Source organism: Candoia aspera, chromosome 3, assembly GCF_035149785.1.
Source record: "Candoia aspera isolate rCanAsp1 chromosome 3, rCanAsp1.hap2, whole genome shotgun sequence".
NCBI classification, from domain to species: domain Eukaryota; kingdom Metazoa; phylum Chordata; class Lepidosauria; order Squamata; family Boidae; genus Candoia; species Candoia aspera.
In genome coordinates this window covers 137,107,844-137,121,053 of record NC_086155.1, presented here as the reverse complement: position 1 = coordinate 137,121,053, position 13,210 = coordinate 137,107,844, and the positions used below count along the sequence as shown (strand labels likewise).

The 13,210-nt window shown below is 40.4% G+C and overlaps 1 protein-coding gene across 1 annotated transcript in view; it reads left to right on the top strand.

The window, feature by feature from the left end:
- The window catches only part of PXDC1 (PX domain containing 1), a 46,635-nt gene that overhangs the window by 25,385 nt on the left and 8,040 nt on the right, over positions 1–13,210 (top strand). Inside the window, exons 2-4 of the mRNA XM_063298833.1 lie at positions 1,616–1,707; positions 5,027–5,144; positions 9,445–9,556. Coding sequence (XP_063154903.1) covers positions 1,616–1,707; positions 5,027–5,144; positions 9,445–9,556 — 322 coding nt within the window. The remainder of the gene's footprint in view (positions 1–1,615; positions 1,708–5,026; positions 5,145–9,444; positions 9,557–13,210) is intronic.

Here is a 13,210-nt window from a genome sequence, read left to right as displayed (position 1 = left end):
GTGCAAGTACTAACCATGCCCAACCCACTTAGCTCCTGAGATAATACAAGGTCAGCCCAGTACTGCCTTCTGCTGAGATGCCAAACACAAGGAGACTGGGAAATGAATAAAAAAAATTGGTTGTTAAGATTAAGCTTTTCAGGGTATGTCAGTTTTGTGGCCAGTTGCAGTAGGGGACAAGGCCTCTGACTCATCTGGTTCCTCATTAACAGGGAGGAGGTAATGTGCCTTCCACACAATCATTCATTAATAAAAGCACGAAATACAGGTGTGCTTCAAAGCAGGCATATTCTATGGATGCATGTTGGTGGAAAGTGTTAAATTATTCTTTCCTTCCGCTAGATTGAGGCTTTACAGAGGGAGCCTTTTTATTTGTTTGTTTGTTTATTATCCCACCTTAATTATTTTTTATAAATAACTCAAGGTGGCGAAAATACCTAATATTCCTTCCTCCTCCTATTTTCCCCACAACAGCAACCCTGTGAGGTGAGCTGGGCTGAGAGAGAGTGACTGGCCCAAGGTCACCCAGCCGGCTTCCATGCCTAAGGCAGGACTAGAACTCTCAGTCTTCTGGTTTCTAGCCCGTTGCCTTAAACCACCAGACCAAACTGGCTCTCTTCATTTAGGATGAAAGTATAACCCAGACAGATCCTGATGAACATCTGGAAAAGGTTAACTTTCAGGATCAACTGTGTGGTTTTTGTGATATTATTGTGGTGGATTTCGGCAGTGCCGCTGGTTCTCAGGAAGGAGGGAGCACATTCCAAGGAGGTGGTAGCAATAAGAGGAGGCACAGTCCGGGAAGCAATGGCGGGAAAACGAAGAGGTTCAAAATAGCCCCGCCCTACAGCTCTCCCAGGTTATTTACCCTTAGATTAGGTAGAGTAGCTTTAGTCTGGCAAGATTCTGTCTATACGGTACGAGCAAATAAAGAACTGAAGTTTGAATGGACTGATTCTTTGTTGTTCTTGGGTGGGCCTGACAATTATAGTCTATAAAGCTCAGGCTTCAGCTAGTTTAAAATCCCCTTCTTGCTGCTTTTTAAAACAAATTAATATTCTGACCAACAATATGACTTATATTCATATTATAGTAGACTCTCAGTTAACCGGAACTCAAGCAACTGGCACTGTCAAGCAACCAGCCCAAAAATTGAACTGGAAAAAAACCAGCACTCTCAAGCAACCAGCAAAAAAAAATCTGTATCTCTCTGCTGCCATCTAGTGGGTATTAGGGTTTAATAGTAACTCTCAAGCAACCAGACACTACATTTGTCTGGCATATACCAATCCCCATGGGTGCCATTAACTGAGAGTCAACTGTACAAGGTATGTGATAAGAGGGCATTAAAAAACTAAGGGTTTTTTTTCTGTTTAAGCTATCATTTAATTGTTAAGAGCAGTGGTGGATAATTTGACAAAGGGTTAAAGAATATGGATAAGATTTGTTGGTCATATGTCTTTTATATGTGTAAATGGGGGTTGTTTTGTCTCATTCATTCTTACCACTGAAATTATGTTCTCGTATCTTGAGAACATAAAATACAGATTGAAATGTATATAATTAAACATCAAATGCTAGCTTTCTGCCTTACAAATCTTCTTTTCCCCCCCAGGGTTAATTACAATTAAAGAGTCTCATGACATAGAAGCCAGGCTGAATGAGGTAGAGAAGCTCCTCAAGAATATTATAAATATGCCTTGGAAGGTAAGTAGAAGAGATGCTAAACTTCAGTGAAAGTTTGGTCCATGTTGATTTTCCAACTGTTCCCTTTTTATTGCCTGGCAGACATGGAAAACTGGTGAAGTAGTTAAAAAATGTCCGCTAATGTAGTCTTAAGAACTATACAGTCATGGCTGGAAGAGAGCCATGAGTGGCTGCATTTTAGCCTAGATTGCTTCGAAACACTAAAACTGTAGCGTTAACCCTTACAGGTTATAGGAGACTCCTGCTGAGACCATGTGATAGAAGGATGGAGATCTCAAACCTCTTCTCCCAGAATTGTTTTCACATCTTGGTCTTCCCGTCTGCCTTCCCTCCTGTCTTCCTGAAGGACCCTCACTTGGCATCCTCCCTCGGTTCTGCCTTTCCAGGGATGAAAAGGCCAAAAAGCAAAAAAGTGAAATGGTTTCTAGAGCACCACTTCCTGGCCTTTTAGTGTCAAGGTGTGTGGCTAGAGGATTCAGCCCTACTCGCCCACCACATGGGAGATGAAAGGCTCTTGATACAGCCCTGCAAAGCAAATTGATGCCCCATTTCTGGATAACACAGGAGAGCATCTGCCTCACAGCAGCTCCCTTGCTCTCTTTCTGCCTTCTTTTACACTTTCAGAGAAGCCATTACCTTCAAAGTGAAGTGGTTGAGGTAAAGCAAATGCTTTAGTTGCAGGCGTTGAGGTAAGGCACCTTACTTTCCATGAGGCAGTGTCGCTTCACTCCAGCCCTTTCAGTTGAAGCTACACATAGAAGACCCTGTGTGTGTTATACAAAACATCTATTCTGAAGTAAGGGCCAAGCTGGACATCCCAAATCCACTATTCAATTATTCTTTGAATAGTTACATGTTTATCTAGAGGTAATTTGGGAAGGGATCAGAATTGCCCTCCAAACAAGGATAGTTACAGAGAAAATCCCATTGATCCCAGTTAGAACTTTAAAAATAATATTCCTAGCTGTGCTACTGAGACAGTTTCTGTGGTGTGGGGGCCTGGCTGAGAGAGGAGAGATAAACTTTCCTTCCTGTACATTGTGACATCCCACTTCCAAAAAAACCTACCCTGCTCATATAAAGAATATCAGAAAGTGAAGCTATGAGCAATATATTAAATATAATTGAGTTGGGCATTGGGTGTCCTTGAGTTTAATGAGGTTTCTCCAAGAAAGCTCTGATAGGATCACAGCCTTGAACATCCCATTAATAATATTTTTCCTTTGAGAAATTTAGAGAAGCTTATGGCAGAAACATTTCTGTTTACGGTTACATTCAAGGATTTTTCATCCTGAATGTGGAAAAGAGTAGTTAATTAGTGCTAAAATGGCTAATATCTGTGATGGGTGCAGATGTGTTGTCTAAATTAGGAAACAAGTGGTTCCATGAGATTTACTCTTAGGAAAACATAGGCAGGATCATCATCCATTCTAGAGGGCTGAGGTTTGCCCAGTTCTTCCCCAGCTGGATATCTTGGTATCCAGTCCTTCTGGGAGCCTCCCTGCCCCACCCACCCACCCACCCCACTTTTTTTCATTTCTGCTTAATCCCTGCAGGACTGTTTTGTCCCTTCTCCCACCTCCCAGCTACCCCTGCAGTTCTCATCCTCTCCCATCCCAGAAGGTCCACAGAGGACCAGTTCTAACCAAAATACCCCTGTTCCTCAGAGCAAAGAGGCAGGGCAGGGGAACAGCAGGAGACCTACGCTTCCAGCTTCCCAACTGAATGCCAGCTAAAGCCATATCCTTGGGGGGAAGGAAAACCACTTCCTTGTTGTATCACTTGAATTGAGCACTTGCCGAGGTGTTGCGGTTGATTTGGGGAAATGGAAATATTACTCTTCTTCTTGGGGATCAGTGTGCCCTGAGGCCTGTCTTTCCCAACTCATTTCCCTTGCCTTGGCTGTTATCAATCTAACTTTTTTTACAACTGACCCTTCCTTCCCTCCTTCCTTCCCTCCTTCCTTCCCTCCTTCCTTCCTTCCACAAATGGGCTAGACAATACCCCTGGGAATGAATCTCCCGGAGTCCATGCAGCTGTAGACCAGAAGGAATAACTTCCTGGACTGTGAGATCTTTTTAGTACACAGGAACTACTAGAAAGAAGAAATCCAAGAAACATTATGAACCAATTAGAGAAATACTGCATGTGTTGTTCAGAGTTTATGTTTCTAATGTTATTTTAAACAATTGAGGCGGCTACACAAGACAAGGCATAATCCAATTCAGATAGTCCTCACTTAACGATGCTAACTGGGACCAGAAATTCCATCGTTAAGCAACATGGTCATAAGTCGAAAAACCATATGACTGTGCTGCCTAGCAACAGCAGTTCCAGCAGTCCCAGTTGCCAACATTAAGCAAGGACTGCGTGGGTTGTTAAGCAAGGACCTCACATGACTGTGACTTCCGACTTCCTGCTGGCTTCCTCATTAACTTTGCTTGTGGGAAGCCGGCAGGGAAGGTTACAAATCACAATCACATGACCGCGGGACACAGCCACCATTGTAAATGTGCGGCAATTGCCAAGTGGCTGAATTGTGAACATGTGACCACGGGGATGCTGCAACAGCTATATGTATGGAGACTCGTTGTAACTACTACTTGTTCAGCACTGTCATAAGTTTGAACAGTCACCGCACAACACATGGTCGTTAAACAAGGGCCATCTGTAAAGCATTTGCTGTAGGAAAAAGTTCTTCTGCTACAAAGACCAGATCATTAGGTAGTATAGCTGAGAGGCAGGCAGCCTTTCCTTTGGGCGAGGCCAAGTATTGCATTTTTTAAGGGAATAATAGTGGGATAGCTAGGAAAGGATGTCACCAAACCGAATTGGTTGGGAATTCTAATAGTCTTGGCTGTTTTTACCCTGAGGTTTGTGGGGTATAGATTTTCTAGTATGTTAAACCTAAATGAAATGCCTATTTGGTTTGTTTGTTTTATGCCAAAAACAACAAAAAACAAACAAACCACTTATCAATAGTTTATTGCTGAATTTTAGCAGCACAATTTAGCTGTTACATATAGCATGCAGATCTCTGGATTGCCCACTTTCTGTCAAGCTCATTACCCACTTCAACTTTCTGCAATCTATAGAGTTGTTGGGACTACAGCTTGCAGAGTTCCCAACTAGTGTGAAGGACATCAAGTCTGAGATAGTTGATCTGTATACTGTAGGGTTTCAGGCAGAAATCTTCCTGGTCCTACCTGCAGGTGCCAAGATTTGAACAAAGGGCTTCTAGTTTGCTCTGTAAAATATGCCTCAAATGTTATTTTCTTTCCTCCTGTGATTATAATTCTCTCTGTTAATTTTATTTCAGTATTCCAGATCTGAAGTTGTCCTCACCTTTTTCGAAAGGTCTCCTTTAGATCAAGTGTTAAAAAATGACAATGTCCATAAAATCCAACCAAGCTTTCAGAGTCCAGTTAAAATTTCAGGTGAGGTTTACTGGTTTGCTTCAAACTGCATTAGGTAATATTAAGATTGTGATTCATCTCAATAAAAAGCCCAAACTAGTGGAGTATGGGATATTTTATAGAATTCTGGGAGTTGAAGTCCACCCATCTTAATCATGCCAAGGTTGAGAAACACTGATCAAGAGATAGTGAGCAAAATCTTTAGGGATTCACAGACAAACATTACTGATTATGAAAGGTTTTCCCTGATTAGAGGAAAACTCCATTGTTTTTGCACAAAACCTTGACATGTAAGATACATGAGTCTTTTCTCACTCCTCTGTATTCTTTTGCCATTTGGAAAACAGTTCCTGAAGGCAGTCATTACTTGGCAAAAGTCTGTTCAGCTCAGGAGAGCCTCAGCCTCCCACACACCAACCGAAGGCTGAGCACTGTTCATGCTCTGATTGTTGCTGCCCAAGACAGAAACCATTAAAGATAAAAAGTCACAAAGATCCTAGAGAATCACGGAACAGGTTAGAGAATTGGAAGAGTTTGGTGGGCCACTCGGACTCAATTCCCTGTCCAGTGCCAAAAACTAAGAAAAAAAGTAATATGAATAGAATACGAATATATATAAATATATTGCACCTATACATACATACAAATATGGAAATTTATTTAGGACTTGGAAATTATTAAGGAATATATGTATTATGTATTATATCTGACAGAATAATATTTATCATACATTTAGAAATTTATTTTGCAACTTGGAAAAAAATTCAAGATGGAGATTTATACTATTAAAATTTCAAACTGAACATGGGAAAATAACATGTTTGTTCTGTTTATGCCTCAAATGATAACAAAACAAAAAGTGTTATTTTACAAGCTATTTAATTGATAATTTAAAAAATTCAATCACATCCTGAAATTGCAGAAGGTGGTCTTTCGATTCTTGGAGATATGAATAGTTTTTTCCCTCAACCTTGATAATCCAGCTCATATAAAAGGAACTTTGGCAAACTCTCCAAAATGTTTCAGACAGTATGGAGGCACAATACCTTTAGAGAAGACCTGCACAACATGGAGCCTGCAGGCTGCATGTGGCCTTTGAAGCAGCCTTGTGCATCCCTGCTGTTGTTTTCTGAAAACTTAACAAATCCACCACCGCCAAACCTCACTGCTGCCAGGAGAGATCCACCACCCCTGCCTAATTTTTTGCAGCCACCTCCACCCCCAAAAGACATGCTGCCGAGTATCTCCAATGCCTCCAGGCCTCACCAACACTGCCAGCACCAGTGCTGCTCCAGTGCTGCTAGCCACCAAGCAGCTGATTGGCACACCAGCTGTTCCTTTGTGGCTCACAATTATTTTTAAGGTATCAATGCAGCTCTTCCCCCTCTACAAGTTGTGCAGGCCTGCTTTAGAGAAAGAATGTATGTATTATTTTCCTATCATTAAAACATATCCAAGAATAGACATATGGTAGATATCCAGTTCATTATTAACCACATCTATAGATGTGTAAGTCGCAGCTCTTACCAATGGAGATCATAATACAGTAATGTAAGAGACTTAATAGTCTATTATTACTGCAAGAAGATATTAAACTGAAGGTAAACTTGAATTATAGGGACGCAGTGGTGCTGAGCTTGCCGATCAGAAGGTCGGCGGTTCGAATCTGCGTGACGGGGTGAGCTCCCGTTGCTAGTCCCAGCTCCTGCCAACCTAGCAGTTCGAAAACATGCAAATGTGAGTAGATTAATAGGTACCGCTTCGGTGGGCAGGTAACAGCATTCCGTGTAGTCATGCCAGCCACATGATCACGGAACTGTCTACGGACAAACGCCGGCTCTTCGGCTTTGAAACGGAGATGAGCACCGCCCCCTAGAGTCAGACACGACTGGACTTAATGTCAAGGGAAACCAAACTTGAATTAAAGGCCTTCTTCTAAACCAACTTAACTCCTGATGTTCCTTTATCTACAGTACGAAATACTAGTAGCACATTTATGAGAGGACAATTTGTCTCTTTGGCATCAAATATAAAGAAAGTTATAAAAAAACCAAAGGGACACATTGATGAATTAACTGAAGCAATTGGAATCAAGACATAAAGTTCATCTCAGCTGGATCTAATGAAAGCAAATGAAACTTATAAGAATATGAATTTTGTTAAAAAGACATATTTTGAAAAAGGTAATAAATCAGGCAAATCACTGGCCTATCAACTGCAAAAAGAACAAGAAAAATGAACCATCACCTCCATTTGTGATGGAAAGAGGCATGTCTCAACTACAGAGGAGACACTGAATCAATTTGTTAAATATTACTCTCTGTTATACAGAAAACAGGTATTAAACCAGGAGAAGATGAGAGATTACCTAAATACAACACAGGTTATGAGATTTACAGATCAACAAAAGGAAGCCTTCAAAAAATCTATTACAGAAGATGAAATAAAAGAAGCAACACAGAAATTAAGATTGAAGAAATTTCCAGGACAAGATGGTTTTTCTGCGATATATTATAAGACCTTCTGGGAAATTTTGATTAAACCATTAACTTGGGTCATAAGTGAGATGCAACAATGCCAGGTGCTTCCTTCCTCGTGGCAAGAAGCTTTTGTCTTTGATTTAGAAAGAGGGGGATGATTCAGATTGTCCAGAGTCATATAGATCTACCTCTCTATTGAACATAGTTTATAAGCTTTTAATGGCAATACCTGCAGAAAGATTAAATGGTCTTTTAACTGATGTAATACATTGTGATCAATCTGGATTTGTCCTGAAGAGATGCATGAGGAACATATCAGAGGTATTTTGAGTGCTATTGATAATATAAATCAGAAAAACAAGAAAGTAGCTATGATTTTTCTTGAGGAGGAGGAGGAGAAAGCCTTTGATATTTTAGAATGGCTTTTATATTCACAACTCTTAAAGAAGAAGATAAATTGTGGTTCAGATTTTCTTACATGGATACATGGAACATTTATAAAGAACAAGAAACTAAGATAATGGAAATGGACTTTTCATCACAAAAATGTATTATAGCAATGAGGACAGGACAAGGTTGTCCCCTCCTTTATTTCTATGGCATTAGAACCACCTGCAAGGAAGATGCAACCCCCCAAAAAAATTTTTTAGCAATTAAACTGGCAAATCAGGATCAGAAGTTAAAATTGTGTGCAGATGATGTCATTACTCATCCAAGGGATTCTTTAAAATTTAAAATGGGACATATACAACAGATTGGTTTGGTATCAGGATATCAGATTATTAAGAACTAGACTCAGGTGATTCTATGGAATATACCTGAAGAAGAAAAATGGTATCTGCAGAAAACAACAGACTTCAGTATCACTGTTAAAAACCAAATTTAAGAATGATTATTCACAGACTTGGAAAAACATAATGTCAGACATTTTAAAGTGGAGAAAGTTAAAATTGTCCCAAAATTGTTAAGAACAGAAGCAGTGAAAATGAATATTTTATCAAGAGTCATTTTTTTATTTCAAAAGATTACATTATGAATTGAAGACATGCTAATAAACAAGTGGCAAGACAAATAACTATGAATGAGGGGCATTGGCAGTACCGAATTTCAAACTGTACTAACAGATCAGGTCTTTAACTTGGAACATGGACTGAATTATATCACTTTATAGTTGAATTACCTGTATTGAGGGAGCAGGACTCCCAGGTTTGCATAAATACCTTTGGTTGATGCAAATAGAAACATACAACCCGTAAGAAATTATTCACTCATAAATAGTGTATTAAAAGTATGGGATAAACACAGAAAAAGGATCTGCCCAGACTTATTACTGTATACAAAAAATTGATTAGTGGAAAGATAATAATTCATATGGACTACAAGACCTAATTTTTAATAAAAGGTGAAATTGGTGTTCAGAGTGGGGGGGAAGACAACATTTTGAACCCATTTTTCAGGACAATATAAGGAGGGTTTGGAAATACAGTAGTTTCTTCCTCCTCTTTCCCTCATCCTTCATTCAAGAATGTCTATATTATGATTGTGTTTTCAGGGATTATGTTTTTAAAAAATTGTCAAGAAAGGCCACATTATTGTTGTTTTACTTGGAAGTTAAAGCTGCAGTACTATGTCAGTGGAACTGACTTCTGAGTAAGCGATGCAGGATAATTGGGATTTCCTGATCATTTTAATATTGATCCAAAAGATGACCTGTAAATTCCCTGGAACATACACCCTGAAATATAATAATAGACTTATTTTTAAGCATACTTTTATGCCCCTACCTTTCAGGAATTAGTCCATGTTTGTGGAGATTCACTTTCCCTTTTCTTTTTCCTTAGAAATTATGCGTTCTAATGGATTTTGTTTAGCTAATACCGAAACAATAGTTATCGATCACAGTATACCAAATGGCAAAGAGAGTCACTTGGATGTTGATTCAGCAGAACACTTGTAAGTAATCACAGTCCCTGGATGTACATCCTCACCTGTACATATGAAACCCTCTCCTCATTTTTTTTCCCATGTTGAGTGTAATTGAGAAACAAAATATTGGACACCTGTTAGGGAGGAGGAAGACAGTGTATTTGCCACTTTTCTGTGCTGTAACCTAAAGGGGACCAGTGAGAGATTAAAGAGGCCAATGTGTATCTTGCAGCTCAGATACATTCTAAGTCTCCTGCCCTTTTCCATTTAACGTGGGTCAGAGGGCTCACCCATTTAAGCTCCATGTAGCCTTTACAAGATCTCCTTCCAGACTTGCAGCCATAGGCTTCCATTTCAAGACCTGTTTCCTTTTTCTCTGAAGGTATTTCTAAATTATGCATTACCCCTTGGTTGCTGTGCATTAAATATTGCACTAGTTTTGCTGGTTGTAAAAGCAAGGGTGAATTAGGTCTTCTCTCCCCTCCCACCACCAGACTACTGTGCATGGGAATTGGAGACCGTGTCCCCGATGCAGAATTGGAGCTGGAATTGCCTGCGGTTATTTCCTCTTCTGCTTCTATCTTTATCGTGCCAGAGCTGGGTTTATAGGCTGGCAGCCAGATCCGTTTAATACAGTCTTTGTGGATAATAGGATGACAGTCAGAACTGTGTCACAGAGGAGCCCTGGGAAATCCTATTGTGGCAGATGACTGATGTGTCACTGCCAGAATTTTACAAGAGTTTAAATATTTGGAGTGTAAAAATTGAGTCTTGAACAGGGTGGGAGAATGAGAAAAAATACCAATCACAAAATAAGTTACTAAGGATCAACATTATATTAGGTATGTTATATGGTTGGAAGAGCTCATGAAGCCCTGTACCTGTGTGTATGTATGTCCTTATTTTAACAGATCCTGTGTCAATTCGTGCAGTCACATTACCTGTCACACACTATTATACTGCTATTTCTACTTCTGTGCATTTAGTCTAAAGACAGGATCGAATACATGCTGACTATATTCCCCCATGTGGGTGAACTTTCAGACTTGTGAAATGATGGAGAGTGGTTTGGTTTTTAATTAAAGAGGAAGCAGATAAATTAATAGGAGTCCTTCAGAAAGCAATGTTTTTAATTCAGTCGGTGGCACTCTCTCCTCTATGTCTTTACCTGTATAGCATATTGTTGCTGCAGTTATGATAGTTCTGAAATGATCCACTTGTACATAAAACTCAGGTTATGGTCAGTTAATTATATACATTGTGGGTCAGAAAATGTACAAGTGAACCATCATCCACTAAACAAGGTATCTAAAATACAAGAATCATGAAACCTATGGAGAATGTCAAAAAAGATTGGGGCAGAGTTGTTGTTTATTCATTTAGTCGCTTCTGACTCTTCATGACTTCATGGACCAGCCCACGCCAGAGCTTCCTGTCGGTCGTCAACACCCCCAGCTCCCCCAGGGACAAGTCCGTCACCTCTAGAATATCATCCATCCATCTTGCCTTTGGTCGGCCCCTCTTCCTTTTGCCTTCCACTCTCCCTGGCATCAGCATCTTCTCCAGGGTGTCCTGTCTTCTCATTATGTGGCCAAAGTATTTCAGTTTTGCCTTTAATATCATTCCCTCAAGTGAGCAGTCTGGCTTTATTTCCTGGAGTATGGACTGGTTTGATCTTCTTGCAGTCCAAGGCACTCTCAGAATTTTCCTCCAACACCACAGTTCAAAAGCATCGATCTTCCTTCTCTCAGCCTTCCTTATGGTCCAGCTCTCGCAGCCATATGTTACTACGGGGAACACCATTGCTTTAACTATGCGGACCTTTGTTGTCAGTGTGATGTCTCTGCTCTTAACTATTTTATCGAGATTGGTCATTGCTCTTCTCCCAAGGATTAAGCGTCTTCTGATTTCCTGACTGCAGTCAGCATCTGCAGTAATCTCTGCACCTAGAAATACAAAGTCTTTCACTGCTTCTACATTTTCTCCCTCTATTTGCCAGTTATCAATCAAGCTGGTTGCCATAATCTTGGTTTTTTTGAGGTTTAGCTGCAAGCCAGCTTTTACACTTTCTTCTTTCACCTTCATCATAAGGCTCCTCAGTTCCTCTTCGCTTACAGCCATCAAAGTGGTATCATCTGCATATCTGAGATTGTTAATGTTTCTTCCAGCGATTTTAACTCCAGCCTTGGATTCCTCAAGCCCAGCACGTCGCATGATGTGTTCTGCGTACAAGTTGAATAGGTAGGGTGAGAGTATACAGCCCTGCCGTACTCCTTTCCCAATCTTAAACCAGTCCGTTGTTCCGTGGTCTGTTCTTACTGTCGCTACTTGGTCGTTATACAGATTCTTCAGGAGGCAGACAAGATGACTCGGTATCCCCATACCACTAAGAACTTGCCACAATTTGTTATGGTCCACACAGTCAAAGGCTTTAGAATAGTCAATAAAACAGAAATAGATGTTTTTCTGAAACTCCCTGGCTTTTTCCATTATCCAGCGGATATTGGCAATTTGGTCCCTAGTTCCTCTGCCTTTTCTAAACCCAGCTTGTACATCTGGCAATTCCCGCTCCATGAGTTGCTGAAGTCTACCTTGCAGGATCTTGAGCATTACCTTACTGGCATGTGAAATGAGTGCCACTGTTCGATAGTTTGAACATCCTTTAGTGTTTCCCTTTTTTGGTATGGGGATATAAGTTGATTTTTTCCACTCTGATGGCCATTCTTGTGTTTTCCAATTTTTCTGGCATATAGCATGCATTACCTTGACAGCATCATCTTGCAAGATTTTGAACAGTTCAGCTGGGATGCCGTTGTCTCCTGCTGCCTTGTTATTAGCAATGCTTCTTAAGGCCCATTCAACCTCACTCTTCAGGATGTCTGGCTCTAGCTCACTGACCACACCGTCAAAGCTATCCCCGATATTGTTATCCTTCCTATACAGGTCTTCTGTATATTCTTGCCACCTTTTCTTGATCTCTTCTTCTTCTGTTAGGTCCTTGCCATCTTTGTTTTTGATCATGCCCATTTTTGCCTGGAATTTACCTCCGATGTTTCTAATTTTCTGGAAGAGGTCTCTTGTCCTTCCTATTCTATTGTCTTCTTCCACTTCCGCGCATTGCTTGTTTAAAAATAATTCCTTACCTCTTCTGGCTAACCTCTGGAATTTTGCATTTAATTGGGCATATCTCCCCCTATCACTGTTGCCTTTTGCTTTCCTTCTTTCTTGGGCTACTTCTAGTGTCTCAGCAGACAGCCATTTTGCCTTCTTGGTTTTCTCTTTCTTTGGGATGTATTTTGTTGCCGCCTCTTGAACAATGTTGCAGACCTCTGTCCATAGTTCTTCTGGGACCCTATCTACTAAGTCCAGTCCCTTAAATCTATTCTTCACCTCCACTGCATATTCCTTAGGAATATTAGTGAGCTCATATCTAGCTGATCTGTGGGTCTTCCCTAATCTCTTTAGTCTGATCCTAAATTGTGCAAGAAGAAGTTCGTGATCTGAACTACAGTCAGCTCCAGGTCTTGTTTTTACCGACTGTATAGATGTCCGCCACCTTTGGCTGCAAAGGATGTAGCCAATCTGGTTTCGGTGTTGTCCATCTGGGGAAGTCCATGTATAAAGCCATCTCTTAGGTTGCTGGAAGAGAGTGTTTGTTATGCACATTGAGTTGTCTTGGCA